At 48.6% G+C, this 22323-nt stretch overlaps 1 protein-coding gene across 7 annotated transcripts in view; it reads right to left on the bottom strand.

Moving 5' to 3' along the window:
* Positions 1-22323, bottom strand: part of pard3aa (par-3 family cell polarity regulator alpha, a) — a 383309-nt gene that overhangs the window by 81473 nt on the left and 279513 nt on the right. For all 7 annotated transcript variants that reach the window (XM_064332355.1, XM_064332358.1, XM_064332352.1 and 4 more), the window contains one exon: positions 7390-7518. In XM_064332355.1, coding sequence (XP_064188425.1) covers positions 7390-7518 — 129 coding nt within the window. The remainder of the gene's footprint in view (positions 1-7389; positions 7519-22323) is intronic.

Genomic DNA, 22323 nt, shown 5'->3' with positions numbered 1-22323 from the left:
TCCATCAATGCTGGGACTGGCAGCCCAGCACCACTGACACACTGTAACTCGATCCCATCCAACTTATCACACTCCTCATTGTGCAATAACCCTGGCCATATCCTCACAAATGTTCCAATCCTACGTCCTACTTCAGCAAAACGTTTTTTAATACATCTTCAGTATCAAGGATATTTACAAGGCTATTCCTCTGTGGGGGAGAAACACCTAATTCACTCAAAATCTAACATTTTTGTGAGCTCACATCACATGAGAGCATGGTTCATCCGAGCTTTGTATTTTTCCAGAACACGACGAAGCCCTGCCACGATGTTAACTGTATTTTCAGTAATGGCGTGCAAAGAACTGCCTGATCGCCATCCATCCTGACTGATGTCATATCTCTGTCAGTAAGATCTGACGATGTTATGGAGAGTTTACAGTAATGTAAGAGGGGGAAAAAAAAATCCCCTGCAGCGTTTTCGGTCAAATCGAATTCATAAAAGTAATATCTCGGGCAAAATAAGATAATGGCTTCACAATAGGAATATATTTGAAGACGAGCTAGGCCAGAGAGCCCAGAGGGAGAGAATTTAAGCCTTTCAGCGACGGCTTATAAGTAACCTCTAGTGGACAGCAAGGGATACCACAAAGCCTCGTTTTCAACACCCAGGAATCATATTTACAGCAAAAGGCTGTTCTGTTGACAAGACGTTCGTAGTGTATTGTCTCAGTACGGCACCTGCAGAATGTAGCAGAGAGCTAAATCAAGCCTTTGAAGTCTGTGAGACTCAAGGCCTGATTTACAGCGCTCAGCCGTGAAGTCGTCCTCTCAGGAGCGAACGATCTCACGAAACGTAACGGCGGGCTGTTCTGCCTGGGCGCCCTGCATCTCTGCCTCGAGCAGGGACTGACCGCGTCTTGCAGATCCTCGCGTCAGAGCCGATTTCTGTTCTCAAGCTGAAGTATACATTGCTTGCGTCTACATGCATGGTTTGTATCAGAGGCCCTCATGAAGGACAGTGGAAGGAGAAACAGTTCTAATGTAAAGAAACAGCCATGTACAATCCTACAATTCATATATCTAGAGCTGCATTTCATCTGACCAGGGTGAATTTCACACGAAAGTATATGATATATAGATTTTACAGGTGCAGTGCTGTGAAGAATTATTTGCCCCCTTCCTGATAACCTATTATTGCATATCTGTCACACTGAATGGTTTCAGATCTTTAGACAAAATGTAATATCAGACAAACCTTTTAATTGATTCTAATCATCAATTAAATATGGTTAATTGGTTGATTGAGTAACTTTTTCACATTATTATTATTATTATTTTCTCCCTAAATAAATGAAATAATTATTTTTAAAAAATGTGTTTTGTGTTTATTAAGTTTCCCTTTCTAATTAAGCTATTAAGCTTCCATGTCTAATATTATATTTTTTTCTATGATCTGAAACCATTCAGTGTCACAAATATGCAATAATAGAGGAAATCAGGAAGGGGGGAAATATGTTTTCATGGCACTGTATAATAATCAACCCTTGCAGTTGATTTTAGGATGTGTACCTCTGTTCCTTTGAAATTTTCCCAATTTCATTTTATGACCCACTTCAGCCCCACACATGACACACCAATGGTTCTCCAGGCTTGATAACCACCAACATATGGAACAGTCCTACGGCACAGAACTGTATCTGACGTACAGCACAGAACCGTATCTGACGTACAGCACAGAACCGTATCTGACGTACAGCACAGAACCGTCGCTGGTGTACGGCACAGAGCTGTCCTTATTGGAACAGGCTTAAGGTTGCGTGCAGAGGACGCGTGGGGGTCAGTGTGCACTCTCATTTGTCAGAGTGCACAGAGGCCCTCCTGATGCCATGCGACCTCTCCCTCCCTTAACTCCATTAGACAATTAATGGAGCGGCATGGTGTCAACAGGCAGGAGAACAGAACCAATACACAGCGCTGTCAATTACCCACCGAGCCCTGCTTCCCACAGTACACTATACGAGAGGAAAATCTGAGGATAAGACTTCTGGACAGCCCAAACCAAAAACAGCTTGTGCTGCGGACAAGAAAAAAAAACCTGTGCTGAAGGATGAGGAAATCGATTTCCCAAAAGGGCTAAAGAAAACAAAACTATACATTAAAAACAATGAGAAAAATACCATAAAGCCCAAAGCTCATTAGGGCAGCAATACCCATGCTCAGTTTTAGGAGGCAGGTCTGTGCTTTTCTCATAAATAGAGGGGAATGCAATTAAGGGGGAACAGTCCTGATTACCCGGTATATCCGGTGTAAATCGCAGAGAGAACCCTTGGGGATGGGGGTGGGGGGAGTTGCCGGAGCGACCAACTGCACCCCAGATCAAAACCCCTCATCTAGTGCAGCGCAGAGATCTGTGGTGGTGCACCACCTCAGGCAGGGCCATTCCTACGAACCTCTCCACATCTCCTCCCTGCACAGTCAGCTCCATCGCCAGGCCCGCTCCTCTCCGTCTCGCGCCTCACTTCCAGCGTCCGCGGTCAGCGAATCAAAAGCCTCGCCACAGCACCGTCAGCTCGCCCGTCCCACTTAGAGCCCCGACTGATCTGCCGCGCTCGTATTCAGCACCTTTATCAGCAGCCTCACGTCCGCCATCTGAAAACCACGCCGCCGGCTGACTCAGCCTCAGCTTCGGCAGCTTGTCTCTTCAGACGGGCTCAGGTTCTATTTACGTACAAGGTATTCATCATCATCTTCACGGCTAGTGGAAGTGAACAACAGCAACAAGCAGTTAACGGTGTCTGGTCCTATTGATTTCTAATATATGATGATGGTGACTAAAAAAAAAAAGTTAAACAAAGGCCCTTTTGTGGATGATTTTTTGTCATGAGTTTTTTTTCCCTCCACAGAGCTTTAATCTCTGTCCAAGTCCATTCCGCCCCAGCTGCGGAAAAGGTCAGCGCGGGGTCAGGAGAAGACCTGACACGGTCGAGACGGAACCGGCGAGCTCGGAAATTTCACGGCTGGGAGAAGCCGCCGCGTTGTCCGAGTTAAGAGAAAATGAGCCTGAAGTGAGAAAGAGGAAAAACACCACTCCGGCTCAAAGGCTTTCGTTTAACCTCAGGTTTAAACAGCGTGGGCTACAGGCATTTCCTGCCAGGGGGCTGATGGGAAATCCAGGGCAAGCAAGTTCATTTGTGAATGGGGACGTTACAAAGGTCCACGGTTGGGGACCTCCGGGGGGTCAGTCGATCGACGGCGGCAGGAACAAGAGACACAAAGCTGCTGCCGGACGGGCTTTATTTCTCAGCATCCGCCATCACAGTCCTCTCAGATGGCCTCTCGAGCGCACCGTTTATAATATCTCATTCCCCACATCTAAACTGTTATCAAACGTCTGCCGACCGCTTCGCGCTCGCTCCGCGCTAACGCCAGACGGCTCCTAGCGTCCGCGGCGCTCGCCAGCGTCTCGAGTGTTTGAAAGATGATGAAACTCTTCCGTTCACAGGCCCGGGGGAAATGGAAACGGAGAAAAAAAAACCCAGGGCTCATAAAAACCATAGAAAATTAAATAAAAACGTTTACGAAGAGGACGGACCGTTTGGCGTTTTTCTCCCCCGCTTCCTTTTTTTTATTTTTCGATTTCAATTTAGAGAATGTAAAACAAGGCTAGGCGCTGAAGTGTAACGCGGTGTCTGAAACCTAGGGCCTCGAAAAACACAGAGATACGAGCTAGGGAAAGATTTATCGAGTGGATAAACCAACCGTTGCTTCACTTCCTGTTTTTATTTTTTATTCTTCACTTTTCTCAGTTGACGGAATGGTGTTTGAGTGTGGGGCAGTGCTCACGAGCGTGCGCTGGCCTGCGCTCCTTCCTCTTAACGCCGCGTACACAGGGCTGTTAACGCGGGCCTCTGCCGTAGCCCGTTCTGACTCCATGGCGCTGACGCTCCTCTTTCCACGCGCCTCTCCGGGCGTTTAATGGGCGTCGGAGGGAGGGGCGGGGCAGTCTGTGATACCTTTAAACATTCGCTGACAAATCCGAACTCAAAACCTTGCTTTGTGCGCATCTGTATATTAAACGGGGATTTCAACAGAGATAAACAAAAGGGCTGTTTCCTTTTTTTTTTTTTCAAACTACGATGTCACATAATTGTCTGATCCATTTTGACAACTTTATCAATTATTTTGGATTACAAGTGCAGTCGTAAACAGCATTCTTGGAAACAAAACATTTTTCGGTCATGAAAGTTTTTTGTTTTTTTTGGGGGGGGGGGGGGCATAGCTATTGAGCAGCTGTTCTGAGCATGTTTGAATATTTCAGTTGTGAAGCTGCGACCGTTATTGTTAGCCTGAGTGCAGTGCCATTTAATCAAACCGTCTGAAGGCCACACGCAATTACATTTAACTCCGTGCAGACCATCAATATAATTACCAATATAATCAGCCTCACAATCACTCCTTTTGATCTCTGCTCTAATTGTCCGCGCTAATTATTTCAGACGTTATAAAAGGCACGGAAACAAAAAAGGAATGCAAATAAACTTTTAAAAAAAAACAGAATGTTTTTCGAACACCCAAATTATTCCGTACGAAGAACCAACACGATTAATAATTACGCTTAAGATTAAAAGCGAATGCAATATTTATGCTGTTTACAAGTGATTAAGAGAACGAGAACGACGGCGTACGCCCAAATCGGATAAACAACTCGAACGCAAACAACATTCATCACATGACAGGCCGTCGCTCCCTCCGGTCGGCTTCTGCAAGGCGTCGCTCCTGACCGCGTTCGGACCGCGAGCCCCCGCAGGAGCGAGGGTCGCCTTGTTTTCGCAGCTCAGCGGTATTCTGAACAAACAAGAGGAAACAGAGCCCTAATGGACGTCTATTTTTACAGCAGGAAGAGGTGAGAGGCGAAGGGGTGCGAGGCACAGATTGGGGCCCACTCAGCAGCCTGAAAGATAAGCGAAAGACGCGACTGTGTCGCCCGCCCCCCCCACTCCCCCTCCGCCCCCCCTCCCCCCCCCCCCACCACCTTTTCAGTTCACGGTCCCTAATTTGCGGAGGTGGGCAGACGGACAGACGGGACTCGTCTGACGGTCTCCGTGGCGCCCGCGGTACAAGACGAGCTAAATCCGAGACCGAGTGGAGAGCGAAAGGGAATAATGCACGCGCTCCCCGCTCCCTCGCCCCGCTGACTGACAGCGCGCGTACGCCCCCCCCACTGCCCCCACCCACCCCGACCCCGCCACGCGCCATCAAAGACAACCCTTTCAGCCCAGGCGCGTGGCCCGTGGGGGGGTGGGGGGGGGGCCCGCGAGCGTAGAAGGCGGCCCTTTAATGGCGGCGGCGGCGGCGAGCAGGCACGCAGACGTGCGAGCGCGCTCCGCTCTCAGAGACGCCCCCGGGAGACCGACGGCCAGGCCGCGGCCGTTCGCGAGTCTGAGGAAGGCTACGGCGCAAACAGACGCCGCCGATGACCGGCCTTTCATCAACCTGCCGGCGGCGCGACCGCGTACGATGCGCCTGCCCGAGGGCGCGGTTTATCGCCGCTGCCGCGTCGGCGACTCGGGCAGAGGGTCGAACGAGCCGAGGGTGGCGACGAAGAGCCAGCAATGGGGGGTGAGGGGGGCGGGGGGTTCAGGTACAAGAGTTCAATGGGGATTTGGATACACAGCACCAACACTAAAAACAGAGGTGGAGTAACTCTATAATGTTTTAACATGCAGTACCACGGAATGACCAGCTCTCTCTCTGGAATAATTTATTCAAATAAATGCAGCACATATACACTCTCCGTCTCATACACAGTCGATGGCCAATGAGATACAGCATGTACTCCTTTTATAACTTCCTAATTTACTTACAGTACTTGGACATTCTAGTGTTTTCTGCACTGCCAGGTTAACTGTCTTCAGCAACACCAATTCATTAATGTCTGCACTGATTTAGCAAATCAGAACACTTGAGATTCAACAGAGACCAAGCTCTGATAGGCACACAGAAGCGAATATACTAGCCAGTGTGTAGAACATCTGCGATGCTACATTCTGTTAGCCTCCCATCCCAGATTTGCACTGTTTCTCCTGGGCTTATGTTGGCTTTCATCACCATATGTGCAGATTTGTAATGAACACTGGTTAAATACCCCTGGAATGGCCTGGCCAATGTGGTCTAGCTAATCAGTTAGCACGTCTGCTTTAAGGAAGAACCAACCACGTTGCATTAAGCACACTACCACCGAATCTGTATCTGAGCACGTAACATTTGCTCAAATTACCCCTGCAGTTGATTTTAGGATGTGTACCTCTGCTCCTTTGTGAAACGGGAGGCGCTGAGTTCCGGGTGGCTCACCGCTGACTTACGCTCACCGCTACCAGAGCCGCTTTCCCTCAGGAGGCTTTTAAAGAGGGCGGTAAAGGAACTGATGTGGAGCTGAACGACGGGGTTTTTAAAAACGCGAGCCCTTTTTTAACCAGCAAGAATAGGTGGGCTCAGGCATGCAGAACGGAGACAAATGAGGGCAGAAATGAAATTTCTATGCAAGAGAGGATCCAGACAAACAAAGACGGGACAGCTTATGCAAAACGCATTTAACATTTTCTACTTATTTCCTCGCCTTTCCTCCTCCTCCTCCTCCTCCTCCTCCTCCTCGTTCCTCTCGTCCGCAGACGCCCGGCGAACACACAAAGGAAGAAAGCCCGTGGAAGGAACAAGCGTGTCGGGGGGGGGAAGGAGGGGCTGAAATGTGTTGGGTCACATGCCAGGAACTGCACACGCTCGCCGCGCTACAGAGGACGCGCGTGTCATTGTGGAGGCCGGTTCCATTGGCCAGCCTGCCGGCAGCGCCCACCGTCACTGCAAGGCCTGTCTGTGCCATACCGCCGCCGCAGTCTGAACAAAAAGCCGGAGCGGGTCCCTCTCCGTGCTCATCCGGCTGCACCGCGCCCCGCTCTGTCGCCCCGGGCGCTAGCGCTAAAAAGGGGGTGTGCCCCGAACGAGTGTGCCCCGGGAAAGCGGAGTGGGGGGAAAACAAGTGGGCGAAATTAAAGGAGGGAACGCGCTCTTCCCTTAAACTCAAACGTACCGTGGAGAAATAAAACGGGCCGAACACCGGCGCGAGCTCCCCCCCCGTTACGCAGAGATCGGCGCCCAATCAGCCGGGGGCAGCCGGAGACGCCGAGCCCATTACCGCACAACGGCAAAAAAACAATCTACAAATGATCAATTAAATATACTGTAATAAAAAGGCCTGACATTTACAAATTGACATCCTAATGCTTTCCCAGAATTTCTGCCCCATTTTGTTTAATTAGACCGTTTGCTAATTTCCTGGACGGCCGCGTCGCGCCACCCCCCCCCCCCGCCCCCCTGTCCCCCCTAATGGAGAAGCTCTCGGCGCGCCTCACCTCTCCTGTTCCAGCCTCATCCGCAGGGTCTCCTCCTCGGACACCTGCGCCTCCTCGCTCTTCAGCTTGCCGGACCCCCTGCGCTCCACTCTGTCTCCCGGCCTCTCGTCCTTGCGGTGCTTGCCAAACCTGCGGCGCACATCAAGAGGAGGAGAGAAAATGATCTCCGGGCGCGGTACAGCCGAATGGCCAATCCCGTGCCCTCGAACCCCGCCATCGTAAATACCTCGCAACAGAATTCAGCCGAGTAAATGCCGTTACAATTAAATACGCATTTGCATTTTTCAGGCGCACGCAGTCAACTCACGCGGGTCCGCTGGTACGTTAACTACACAAACAACCACATTTAGACCATCATCAGCTCTCAATAAGCGATCACTTTCATTTCCCAGTCACAGAAGGTTACTGTAGTAACGACGGCCATGATTCAAACACGTTCGAAGGTTGCCCCATCAAACCAATGAGGTAGCGCATGACACAAAGGTATGTCCCGATCTTCCCATCGCTCATAGGCAGCCATGGGAGCGCTAAGCGGTTACGATTCTGTTCCAACGAGGCAAAAAAAAAAGAAGATTAACAGGGAAAAAAGGTAGTTTTACGAAGGAGCGTGCCCCAGAGTTATTTACACTTTCCTCCTGAGTGCGCGAACCTTACATTTTAACGGCGGGATGACGCGGGGGGGCCCGTAAATCCGATGAGAGCATGCGGGGGTGCGAGAGTAACCCCGCCGGGGAACGGGGACGAGCGTCCGCAGCGCGTAACGCGTCATAAATCATGACACGCAAACGAGCGGCGGTGCCGCCGTCCGTCTGAGAAGGGCTGGAAAACGATGTGTGTGTGTGTGTGTGCATGTGAGTGTGTGTGTGTCTGGGGGGGCCTTCTGCTGTAATGACTAAGCTGCTCTCTCACCCGCTCTGATTAATATAAATTGAATCCATATCCATCAGCACAGCCGGCTGAGGTCTAGTCTCATCTCTGACCTAGATGGGTAGTTACCTCAGTAGGGGGGGGATGACAGCATAGGTGTCCCCACCACACTCTCCCAGTGAGGTAATGAAGATGCACAGGCACCGCTGGCTGTAGAGGACTGCACTCTGAGCACTTCCTACCAAGACAGTCTCTGTCTCTTCCAGCTACCAGCGTGACTCAGCCAGCTGCATGGGGTGTTCGGCACAGACGGAAAGTCCAGCGGCCAGAAAGTAAAGGTCCTGCCACGTGTTTCCTCCACCCCTGAACTCAGCCAGCTCATTTCACTAATTAGTTCTACCTCCTGCCTGAAGAATTGTGCTAATTAGCAAATACAGGTGATTGGAACAAAATAATGGCGAAAATAGTGGAATTTCCACCTCTGGTGTTCGGCGAACTGCACAGGAAACAGGCCGGAGTGTTGTCTGGCAGAAGCCAGAAGTGAAATCTGGCAACAGGCCTCTTTTTTTTTCTTTTTTACCATTTTTAATCATCAAAATATCTTGCAATACAACAACAGGTAATGTAATATCACTGCAACACTCGGTGCTGCAAATATATCTTAAATCCCTTCACTCATGTAATGGTCTTGGCACATTTCTACAGCAATGAATCAAACTGATGTGTTTGCTCCAATACATTTTAGCAATCAAAATAAGCACTTGAAATAGTGCCTGCTGGTGTGAATGAAAAATAATAAGAAATAAAAAACACAAAACCCAGAGCTAATGGGAGAAATCTGGAGTATGAAGTCCACTGAAGTACTGGTTACCTAATACCCTGTACCATCATACCAGGAGGACCTGAGCTGGCAATTTAACAGCAAGAGGATGCAGTCATACAGCATGCTCCTTGCCAAGGTCAGCTGTCCTCATTACACGACCTTGAGACAACTGGCTCTCCCCTCCGTGCGCGGTCGCTTCTCAAAGTCACGATGCCCGTCTGTACTGGTCCCACAACAGTGAAGCTAACTTCCTGCAGTGGTCAGGACAGCAGAATCATTGGATATTTTCCGACACAAGCTACAAGTGTGCGAAGGTCCACTGCCTCAGACTGCGTTTTGGTTCCAATGCCTACCCCATACTGTAGGTCTCCCACCTTTTGTGCAGTATTTTAATGGTTTTATGCTTCTCTTCTCGGGGCATGCTATGGATGTACTCTGTAGCTATTTAGAAATTGCGCTGTGGTTCTGGGTTATTACGGTTCATTTGCTTTAGTGCTTTACTTGCTGGTCTGGGAATGTTGTTGGCTAGGTCTGATGACTGCTCAAATTAATCAGGTGAGCGCGGTTCTGACTCTCCCACAGTCTAAGTCACTCCAGTCTGCTAAATGAACGGAATGTAATGTAATGCAGTTGAAAGCGTACCCCGCTTCATTACAAATGCATGCGTACTGCTCCTTTCGAGCAGGGATTTAAAGCAAATGCATCTAATCACAACACTTTAATGAAAAAAAAAAAGCGGTAGCGGTGTGTTTTGGAGCACAAACAGAAGGGAATTCAGTCGAGAATCAAACGCAAGTAATTGTACAGGAGCTGGGATATTCATCGATCGTTCGGCTCACGCACGACATGTCAATTTGCACACCGCACACGCTGAAATCGATTATGAAAATCCACATTGACTATTTAAAAAAAAGAAATCTCATTTCATTTGCCGAACCGGGAAGAGTGGAGGACATTAGAAGAGACAACCTCCTCCATCTCAGTTGTGCTCTACCTTGCCTTCTGCTTCAGGGGCTTCTGTTCATTTTTTTGAGCGAAGGTTCACTAAAGAGTTAAGAGTTTCCAGGGTACAAACTCAATTCAAGCCTTATTTTTGAGACAAGTCTGAATGAAGCTTCCCGAACCGAACATATTCATGAAATGGGAAAGCCTTGACCAATACGTTCCCAGTTTCACTTTAAATTAAAAACAGCCCACTCAATGAATTGCTTTTCTTTCGCTTATTGCTGTGGTGGGACCACAATCTTTTGAATGCAGTTGGGTCTGCTAAGAGATCATGGTAAAATAAGCAGCAGGGGAAAACCCAAAAGCATTGTAGCGGAGACACCGTGCATTACCTGATTAATTAATCAACAAATGGCTCGAGTACAGCCTGAAAAGTAAAAAAGCTGCTACTCCTGCCCTAATGATGAGAAGGGGCCATCTATCACTGCAGCGGGCGACAGCTTCCCACAGCACCTCAAGGACTTTTCATTAACTGCCTTAGAAATATGCCTCCTCCTCATTTTAAAAGCGACAATGCTGGGCACGTCACAAGAAGTTCAAACTTGCTCAACTTTCTCCCTCGGACGTGAAAATGGATGGCTGCATAATTTCTGTCACGGTGATGACGAGCCACTGTCCGCAGTTCTCCCGTTTCACACGCAGCGATGTGGCCGTCTGCTAGAAGCCCAACACGAAATGGTGCTTCACAGTGCCTGCGTGAAGGCAAAAGGCAGGAAGGTGGACAGGACAGTGGTGGTGCTGGCGTGGGGTGGGGTGGGGTGGGGTGGGGGGTGGAGTATGTGGGGAAGGATTGACATCAAAATGGGTTGTTCCCCACAGGGAGGTTAAATGCTCTGATCATTTACCGGCATACACATGTAAATGGCGAACAGCTAGCAAGCTTTGCCCATTGTATCCCGCTGACACCCTATTGTATTGTGTCTCTAAACAAATTTTGGTACTGGACTTTGGCTGTCAGACAGTGAGAAAATGTGTAGTTAATCACATGGTTAATTCAACAGAAGTCCTCATATAAAGTAGACAAAGAAAACACTGAAAATGTATAATCCAAATGAAGCAATATTGTTTAATAGCATCTTGGCTAATACCAAAAAAAGCCAAATCCAAGGTCTGTAATTGACGCTGACCTATACAATGATGTTCAATTTTTCTGACCTATACTATGATGTCTGATGATGTTAACTTCCACAGAGTTTGGCCAGACAAAGCATCTCTTCACAGCAGTGTACACATCGGTAATCTGGACGCTCAGGGAGGATGATTTTTCTGTCTCGAGCTTCCAAACTGTGAGGCATTAAAGCCCCGGGCAGTGCCAGTAAATTCCCTTAGAACTGGATGAACACAGTGTAGGAAAAAACCGACTGTCTGAGATTACTGCATTCCTGTTGGGTGGCCTTCAGTTGCTCCATTGATTAGATAAGTAGGTGGGAGTTCCCGACTGCACGCAACGCTGATTAGCATTTTGACAGGAGAGCGGAGCCAGAATTTCTTAAATTCTCCTACTTAACTCACTTTAGCTCCGACATGCCAGCAGTAGTCTGTGCCTGCAGCACAACCCTCTCTCTTGGCTTAGGCTTCGACATTATTATCGTTAGCATTAAGCTATGAAACGCCATATTAAAGAAACACCTCACAACATTCATATTTTTGAATGTGTCTCTCAGCCTAATTTATTTGGCAATGCAAGCTAAACATACAGTGGGTGTTTTCTGTGATAATATCGCTAGGTAATGTCCTTATAAAGCAAAATAAATATTACTTAGCCATTCTGCGAAACCCTTACTTTTTGTTTTTTCATAATAATATCTAACAAACTTGCCTAGCTAGTATAGGCCAACTGTATTTTCCAATGGCTGGTTTGCTCATGCAATTACAAAAGAACTAATGCTAATTTAAGTTCATGTCAATTAATTCAAATAAATTTGCAAGCCAGCTAACTTCTCACTAGATACCCCAATTGTGCATAGTGCAGAACGGCCAAAGCAGCAAGAAATTTATTAAAACTACTTTTTGTTTTTACAGCATTCAGAAAAGAAAGGGGGCATTTGTGGGCGGTAGTGTAGTACAATGGGTAAGGAACTGGTCTTGTAACCTGAAAAGGTCACAGGTTCGATTCCTGGGTAGGACGCTGCCATTGTACCCCTTGAGCAAGGTACTTAACCTGAATTGCTTCATTATATTCAGCTGTGTAAATAAATGCAATATAAATGCTGTGTAAAAGTTGTGCAAGTCTCTCTGGATAAGAGCCTCTGCTAAATGCCTGTAATGTTCTGTAATTTGTGAAGCAGAAAGTAAGAAAGTTAGTGATACCGTTTTATAGATAAAATGAAGAAAGAATGAGCTTTTTAAAAATAGTAGTACAATGTTTAACAAATACAAAATTGGTGAAGTAAATTTGTAGCTTAATGTTCAGTACAAAAGCCACAAGTATACACATGCATATTCCAGTATCCAGGACAACCACAGATTGGGCTAGGCTAACAGATTTGACAGATTGACAGCCCAGAGGACACCGCTGTGGATATATTTTTTGTCCACCCTTACTTCTACATATGGCAGGTGTTATTTACATATCAGGCTTGTAAACAAAACACAAATGTACAAATTTAAATTTTCAGTTCAAAGGCCCTTTCTGATTATTGGTACTCATCATCATAATCCCTTCCAGTACACATGTAAGGTTAGGTAATTATTCAAATCACAACATACACGCTTGATGGAAACTGGAATTACAGGAAAGTGTATTAATTGTGTCAAAAAAAGACACGCTATGCATTTCAAATTAACATGTTAACTGGCAGCTGCAGCTGATACACATACTGCGTGTCCGTCCTGATAAACTGCAATTGCCACATATACCAGTCCATTCAGTGTTTACCAATGCTCACTCATTTCTATTTTGTCCTGTATGAATTAGTTTCCAGGGTTCAGGGAATCATATTCCAGCTTTCTCCTATTAGCCCTGAATTTTGTGATTTTTTAAAATTATTTTTCACTCACACTGGAAAGCATTATTTTCAGTGCATGTTCTGATTGTTCAAATGTATTGGAGCAAACACATAAGCTTGATCCATTGCTGTAGGAATGTGCCAAGACCATTACATGAGTGAAGGGATTTAAGATACATTTTCAACAGCGAGTGTTGCAGTGATATTTCATTACCTGTTATTGTAATGAAAGATATTTTGATGATTACAAGCACCCAGATGATACATAGGACAGGGTAATACAAACCCCCCAGGTCTGTGCTCCAGCCAATCATATAAATTCTTAGATCTGTTTCAGTCATTTCAGCCAATCACTAGCTCTCTTCACCGATGCGGTAGATTCCAAGCTGTACATGCTTCAGACACGGATCAGAGAGGCCACTGACAGGTGTGTTTGACTGCGACTGATAATAATGAGCGATTGATTGGTTGTCATGTGCCCCGAAGGATAAGAGGGTCAACTCCTCCATCTCTCTGTGCTACACTGAACACTTCACAAAACCAGGGGTGAACAAGCAAGCGGCTCCCTTGGTAACTGGAGTGCCGAACGTGGCTTGGAAGTCTGTCATAACATTATTCAGATGAGAACGAGCTTAATTCACAGGGTTGGTATTTTTAGACTGCAATTGAATGGCACCTACTCAGACTGGAGATTTCCTTCAGAGGTCTCCATACCATGTCTCCCTGTTAAACATGCAATCTGTACACTGCACTTAATGTTCCTTCTGAGTGCGCGCGGCGTAATGTATGACAAAAGGGCCGCTCGCGTTAGCCGTCCCACTGAATCGAGCCCCCCATTGATCTCGATCCATTTTAAACGCACTTGAGAAAAGCGAGGGGGAAATTCGCCGCCCGGCTTGTGTTTTACATGAGCGCCTTTCACACACGCGCGTGAGGGTACACGCTGCTTCCGTCACCGCGGCAACGTTCATGCAGACAGGAGACCGAGGCACAACACAGGCTGGAGAACAAAGCCTTTCTTAGAGAATGGGAAAGGATATCGCCACTGGCAGCGAAGCAATAAAATAGAGGACAACCTAGCGAACGCCTGTAATCGCCTGTCCAACCCTGCGCACTGAGAAATGATGCTCGCCACTCCCCTGAACAGGGATTTCACAAAGAGGCTATCGCTATTCAGGCGCAAAGCTGCAATGGAGAATCAGTGAGAGATATTCACTGGCTAAATATCACCAGGATACAAATACATGCATCTACTAATGCTATGAATATCTATCTATCCAATCTGTGCCTTGATGCATATTACCTTCTGAAGAGCAAGGGTACACTGTATGAACATCGTCACTGACCTGGGAGGGGAGTCCCAGTTTTAGCGCCAAGTCTGACCTTTTATGGAAGCCCGCCTCACTGAGACAATGACATCATTTTGTTACGGATGTAGGGTGTCATTCACATCACCACAAAGCAAGCCTAGTCTACCTCAGGCCCAAGTGTTCTGCATTTTACGAAAAACCCCAGTTCAAGCACAAACGCAGTTACAATAGCAGTTACCAAGCATGTGTTCCGGAACAAACATGCAGTATGCCAACTGGCCACCGCATCAGCCTTCGCCACACGCACGCACACCTGGTGAGATGATAACTGCACCGCTTTGATGTGGCCTACACAAACATGCCCTGTAATTTCACACCAGTAACAGTATTTAGGAAGCATAATTACCAAAAAAAAAAAACCACAAGTGAGAAAAGTAAGGGAAGTGGCAATGCAAGCCTACACCAAACCAACAACCCACACCCCTGAATCACTGCTCCAGATGCCAGGCCAAAAGGGCAGCTTGTCTATTATATGTTGCTATAAATGCATCAGCACAACAAAATCTGCTTAAACTAATGTGCCCTAAAACCGACGACATAGCTCAACTACCACAGCCTGCAACAGGGAGAAATACATTACATTTGGTATTGCAACATGCGTAATATGTCATGTGACTTTATGCTGCTGTTGTGCTGGGCTAATGTAGGGGTCAAATGAGTTTTATGCAGTTGTGCTTAATGTGAAATATGAGGGTGAAAATTATAACCTCAAGTTGTGGGGAATGTGGGAGACACCAGCACTGTCTGTTGAAATGTCCCCAGTTGCTCTTCTCAAACATGAATTATCCGAAAAAATTTGGAATCGTTGCCAAGGTTCCACACCTACAATTACCATGTATGTTATTTATTGATTTACTGAGTAGCAATTGAAAACACAGCACCTGATGAAGGACATCAGTATATGTCAGATGACAGGAAACAGGAAGTCAGGGAATAGAATTATATTTTTTAACCTTTGCCTGACCTTAATAAAAAAAATAAAAATCAACAAATGGCTCCAAAATCAATCATTTTTATAAAAGCCACATTAAAGCCTCAAAGTAACTAAGATATCTAACTGACAACAAAGACGACTGTGTTTCGATACAGCGCAGTCTATTCAGTGAGCTGCTGGTACTTCAACAGAGAGATCGTTCTATTTACGTGTTATATAAATAAATCAAAACATCGTCGATATTCACCTCCTCCCGCCTCGAGTTACCGGGGGGAGGCGGAACGGAACCACGCGACACGTTGACAATCCGGTGAGATCTGAACCATTCGCGACGTCGTTTGTGAAAACTCTCTCTCTCCGACGGGCCCGGAGTTGTCATTTGCCATGCAGTATCTATCAATCCCAGACATCTCTGAGAACATAATTTCAGGGGCAAGCTGTATCATTAGGGTTTCCGCTCGGCAGACCTGAGAGTTAATACCCATCTCCGCCGGGCCGGGCCTCCTGCAGGCCCCCGTTCGTCGCAGGCCCGGGAAAATAAATAGCCTCACCTCCTCCGAAACAACCGTTTCCTATAAATGTTGGAAAGTGCGCGGGCGAATTTAAATAATTCATGCAAATAATGCAGTTGTATAAACCGGCGACGTCGTTGTTTTCCACAGGCAATCAATACCGCCGCGCCGGCTTCCGTATCGAAGGCAGAATCTGCGGGCGCGGTCGCGCTGCCGCCACTCCCAGACGGGAGCGCGTAAATTTAATAACGCCTCGTTACGGAGAGAGAGAGTTCGCCCCGTTTCTGCTCGCGCAGTAACGGTAAAAGAATAAAAGGGAACGTGCTGTGCTCCCGCGGGCGGGGCACACGCTGTGAATACGGGGCTGGGGGGGGGGCTCCAGCATTTCCGGGGAGAGGGGTCTGCGAGCAGCCACGGCGGCTGACCCCGCGCATCGCTAACCGGTGTTAATGGGAACACGACCGCCGTTGCCCGGGACTACCCGCGAGCGCTTTTTCGAAATGCGCCGCGGCGACTTTTAACGGCGAGGTTATCCGCCGCAGCCTGCCGATTGCGCCCTCCCCGCGGATCTCATTACCCGCCGCTCCCAACGTCAGTCAGCGTCTCGCTGTCGCACCCAGATTAAACAGGCCCCGCCGCGCACCTGACAGCTCGGCGGCAACATCCCGCCAGGGTGGCGTCACCCGGGAGAGCGCCGGCGCTCTCAGACGCTTGCTCTCGAACCGCTTTCTCGCTATCTTTTCTTTTTTTTTGTTTTTTGTTGCTTTGAATGCACGGAAGCGGTTTCCCGCCTAAGGTTGCAAAAATAAATAAATAAATAAAACGGAATAAAATAAAATAAAATAAAACAAGATGAAGGGCCGCCGTCGAGAGGAACATCACCGCTGTTCTTTCGGCAACGCCGGGGTGAATAAATAAATAAATAAATAAATAAATAAATAAATAAATAAATGAAGGAAGTAAAAGGGCGGGTGCGGCGGGCTAACAGTAGCAGCACACGTGCGCCGCGCCGAGGCGCGTTATGAATGTATTCATGCCGTTAAGGCGGCGCTCCGAGGGGGCCTTCGCCAACGCGCGAGATTCACACAGCCGAGAGCTGAGAGCGAGCTTTCACACCAGAGCGCGCCCGGCCCCTCCCCCCTACCGCGCCCCGGAAATCAGCGGGCGCGCGCCGTTTCTTTTTTTTTTTGGGGTCCCGCGCGGGTCACGAACACCCCGCTTCTCGTACGGCTCGTCCACATTTCAGCCTGGCCCTCATTTCATTCTGACAGCAGTGGCAGTGAATAACTGCCAAAGCACGGGGCTGTACTTTCCTCCATTACCTTTATTAAAGTTATCTCTTTATTAAAGTTATCTCTTTTTTGCTCCTCAGCAATGCGTCACATCTATAAATCGTCGCAAAAGCTTTACTAAGTAGCCGACTTTTAACATTCTTTTCCTCCTCTGTGGTATTTGGTATTGCTCCAGTGAGCGTTGGGACAAACACAACCCTGTGGAGGAGCACTTGGCCCGGGGCCATTCTACGCTGGTGGCCTTTCTTTCGGGTATCCACCCCCACAGCCTCAAAAACAACAGCGGCTCCCCACTTCAGACCCCACTGAGTGTGTTTTTTTCCCCGAATTTCGTTCCTTATTGAAATTCGGACGTTTTAAACAAATAAACAGGTCCTGCGGGCTGCGGAGTCTGGGCGCAGGAAGCGGCTCCCCAGCAGATCCGCCGCTGGGCGGAGCGCGGGTGCGTCGGCGAATGCGCCGCGACGCGCTGAGGCGGCGAGCGGCCGGCGGTGCAATCAGAGCGCAGATTAAAACAGCTGCTCTGATCCAGGGCGTTCTCAGGCCGCGCAGGCAAGGAAGGCATGAATCAGTGCAAATACGCAGAGAGCCATATTTCACCAGACCATAATACAAAAGACGACCATTGAGAAACATGACAGCTTTTAATGTTCCTTATAAATCACGGGGATCGGTGTGTTTGTGCGTGTGTGTGTGTGTGTGTGGCATGCCTGCGTGTGCGATTTTGCGTGTGTGTATGGAATAAATGCGGCAAACAAAAGTTCTGTATAGAGATTTTACGGGATCGTGTAATTATTATTAGAGTATTAATAAAACACTGTTGCATATTCATGCAGCACCAGAACCCCAAATTATCATAAGGAAGACAAAGGAAGAGATGGGTATATTAGCAGTGGCAATCACAACCATTTTCTAAAAACCAAAATCAAGGAAATGGAGGGGAGAGAGAGTGGCGAGGGGGAAAGAGAGGAAGAGTGAGAGAGAGGGAGATAGAGGTAGAACGCCTTCAGAGGGAATAAGATAGACAGAGGAGAACGAGAGGGAGGGAGAGAGAGAGAGAGAAGGGAGGGCATGCCGAAGCAGTTTTACTGGCAGAAGAGAAAAACAAAGAGACTCGCACATCATCAAAAAATAAAATAAAATAAATAAATAAATGAAAGCGCATCGTCGACCGCAAGGCCCACTGCTTCCCGCTCACTTTGCGAGGAGAACCGGAGAGGCAGAGCACGAGCAGAGCTGGGGGGGGGGACACGGAGCGGGGCTGAGGAGGTGGGAGGAGCTGCAGGAGGGGTGAGGAGCAGTGCGATGTGACCTAGTTACATTATTATATGCTGAATGCTTAATGGAGTGTTTCACTACCGCAATCCTTCACAAAGGCCCAAGACTCACATATACCCCAGCCCTATATCCAATGAGGACGGGATTGCGGCTAATTCTGTTAAAAATTACACTGTTATGACGGTATCTATCAAAACAATGCAATATCCTGTTTATTCAATTTTGTAAAAAGAATTTGAATATGAATATGAACAAAAAAACTGTTTTAAGAACAATGACATATTCAAAGCTGCGAAATCCACACTTCCTTTCTCTTCCTTATTTATGACACGTGGGGGATAAAATGTGGTTTAAGACAAAATGAAGTATTTAAAATTCAACAATGTTGTGATAATTTGTTTTTAATCAGATGTAATTTTTCATAAGGAACGCGAGCTAGGATAACCGGGTAACGAACAGCACGTCGACGCAACGAAAAATTGCACGCTAAGCGCCGTTCGGTAAGGCGGGAAGAGGCGGGCCAAGATGGCGAAGGTGAAGGGCTGCTCTTCCGCGCGTCGAGCCGCGATCTGCGATGTCTGCGCCGCACTGTCATTTTGGAACGGACACCCAGAATAGAACCCCTGATCCGTAATACTCCCCCCCCCCCCCACCTCCAGCCCATCAGAATAAGGACAGGAGGAGGCGGGGCTTTCCTTCTCACAAACCCGGGGGCAGTGGAGGGAAAACGGAAGATCAGAGAGATGACGGCAGGGATGGCAGGGTTGGCGGGGTGGGCGGTGGGGTGGGGGGGCAGCCTGTGGTAGTCGATTGGTAGTCTGTGGAGGTGCTGTCCGTGTCAGAAGGGCTCTGCTTCAGTGTTCTGCACAGGGCAGGGAAGTGAACTGGGGATTGTGGGATCAGCAGCTCAGAGCTCTGCTGTTTACTCCCTGACAAGCCCAGCCTGGCTTGCACACTCGTGTGGGGGGGGGGAGGGGGGCGGGGGGTGGGGCTCCATCAGAAAAAAATGATTCTGCCTCTTTTTCTCCCTCCAATCAGATGCCAGAAAAGGCCCAATTAAACTTGCACCACGACATCTACCAAAAAAAAAAATCCCCAGCGAGGCTCAGAAAAAAAAAAAAAAAACGATTCTTGACACCTTCACAGAAAGAAAAACAGATCGAGAGAGAGAGAGGAGGGGGAGAGAGAGAGAGAGAGAGAGAGAGAGAGAGGGGAGAGAGAGAGAGAGTGAGAGAGGGGGAGAGAGAGGGAGAGAGGGAGGGATGGGGAAAGAAAGAAAGGCGAGGCGCAGAGCGCGCGTCGCCGGCTGGGAGAGCGTAAAGTGGGTCCTGGGCTTTAATTGGCGGGCTTTGAGCGAGGCGCGGCGCGACTCAGCCCCTGATTGATACTGCACACAGGCAATTTTCTCCCTCTGACACAAACCGTCTCCGCGCCGGGCGAGCCCGCGAATACCGGCCGACGCGTCCGCCAACGAACGCAAAAGGTCGACGTGGCGATTTGATGAGAATTAGCGGGAAACGGCGTCCCCAGTGCCGCTCAAACCTATCCACTTCTAAAGTGTGAGATGCTAACGGTCGAGGTCACTCGTCTCTGGTGGAAGTGATTCACTATTAGACACACGTGCATTATCCAGGCCATTAAATATGAATCACGGCTCCACACTTCATAGTCTTTAAAGCGTTTAACAGGTAAATAATCACTTGTTTACGGTTCATTGTGTAAGACAAAACAGTGAAGACGGTGTTTATTCACCGCTACTGCAGGAAACGATACCCAGATGACGGGGGGGGGGAAATGAAGCGCATTGCACAGTTAAAACTGCTCATCCATTTCAAATAAACCAAACGGTAAATAAACTTGTTTTGCTCAACTCCGCTTCTTGCGTGCATTTTAACAGAGCACCAAAACGTGCGGAAAAAAATGTTTTCACAAGGTCAACTTATGATGCTCTGCGAACTGCGAAGTTTATGCCGTGACCAAGAGAAGTCGGGATCAAAAGGTTGAGAAAAAACATTCAAAACTGCCCTACTTTTCCTTTCCCTTCCTTTCATTAGTTTTGCGCTTCCTTAGCCCTGTGAACGAAAGAAATAATGGAATGTTCAAAGCAATATGCAAATAACTCCATTTCCAGTGAAAATAAGCAGAAAAGCAGTTTATCAGTGACACAGTCTTACAGAGCGGTAAAAAACGATGATGTAAATGCTTTGGGGAACAGAAATGCAATTAAGATGCCCGGCGTTATGTATGAACGAGGAGCAGCGGCGAGGAAGACGAAGGCGGAGGGGTCCTCGGTGAATACTCTGAGGCACCGCAGAGCGGGCCGGAGAAGGCAGCCGACGCGCTTCGTCTCCAGTTCGCCCGCGTCGTCACGGCAACGCGCGTTCGGTCACGTTCGGGTCAGCGGCGCGGAAGACGCCAGCGTGTCGGATTTCATTTCAACGAGAGTTCAGATTCAATTAGCGCTCCGCACCCCCCCCCCCTCCCCACGCCGCCGCCTTAAATCGCGGTGCCGCGGCGATCGTTCCAAACGCAATCGGGCGATCGGGTTCTGACGTAAAAACACGGGAAGCGTCGGATCGGATGGCGTTCGCATCGTGACCGTCCCCCGACCGCGCGGCCCGGGCGCAGCCCCGCTAACTGCGCCACCGGGCCTCTCCGAAGAGGACGTCAGGCGCCGCGGCCCCTCACGCGGCCGTTCACACATTAAGAAACCCTCCACTTCAGCACGCCGCTTTCCCGCCATCCCGTCATTACTCCCGCCGTATTCGTAATCTGCTTTTTATTCAAAATCATTTCTCCATTCTCTCCCCCCCCCCCCACACACTCCTCGGTGCCGTGGGAATATGATTGGCAGCGGGATAATAGAATATCGGGCATGCAAGACGTATTTGGCACACACACCCGAGTCTAATTCGCCCCAGAGTGCCCCTTGTAAAGCGCGAGGCTCTACATCGACTGCATGGCAGGGGACTGCTTAGAGGGCCGGGAAAAAAAGGGAAAGAAAAGGGAAAGGAAAGGAAAAAAAAAATATATGATGCGTGCTCATATAATGCTTATCGGACAGATTCCACTGTCTCTTCTGCTTAGTTGGGCTTTTGATCACGATCAGAACGCTCCGTGAGGCAGTCATGACACGCTATTAACGGTGTGTGTGTGTTTTTTGTAAACCTGGTTTTTTTATGTTTGTAAATCACAGGGATTATTAAGAAGACTGGCGTTACGAACAAAGCCACGGGTAACTTCTCACACTCGTGGAGCCTTCGCAAATATTGACGCAAGCAGCCAGCGGCTCACCTGGCATGCACTGCATCGACACGGCGCTTCGTAAGCATTGTATCTGTGACACTGTGATGAATGCCGTTGGGATGCCCCGTGTTGTTTACTAGATCATCGGTTCTTCATTCAGACCTACGTAATGCCTAAGATGGTCGTTGATTCACACAAAGAAACCTCTTCGTACTGTAGAAAGCCTCTGTTTTATACGTGGAACGCATTCGGTTCCTCTGCGTTTTGAAGCTGTCAGCACGCCTGTCACCGGTAATTGCAGTCACGTCATGACCTCGCACGGCGGCACGAGCTCGCCCGGCTAGCGTAGCGCGCTAACGATGAAAACCGCGCGCAATTATCCGTCCGCGGGAAACGAGAGGCGGCCGTCCTCGCTGCGGCCGTCCGTAAGCGGAGGGGTTCGCGTGTGCGGAAGGGGGTGGGGGGGCGGTGCCGCACCCCCGTAGTGTGTCGCCTGCGGAGGCTCCCTGGGGAGCAGCTGTCACGGGGCTCTGTGGTGTCAGATGATGCCACTTATCAGATTGGCGGGAGGGGCCGACTGACACAGCCCCTTAATGCGGCTCCTTGGACGCTGACCGAGAGACCGCACCCCCGCACCCGCCAGTGGTGTAGCGTGTGTG

This window comes from Anguilla rostrata, chromosome 4 (genome assembly GCF_018555375.3).
Source record: "Anguilla rostrata isolate EN2019 chromosome 4, ASM1855537v3, whole genome shotgun sequence".
In the NCBI taxonomy this organism is placed as follows: Eukaryota; Metazoa; Chordata; class Actinopteri; order Anguilliformes; family Anguillidae; genus Anguilla; species Anguilla rostrata.
This window is presented reverse-complemented; position numbering and strand designations above follow the sequence as displayed.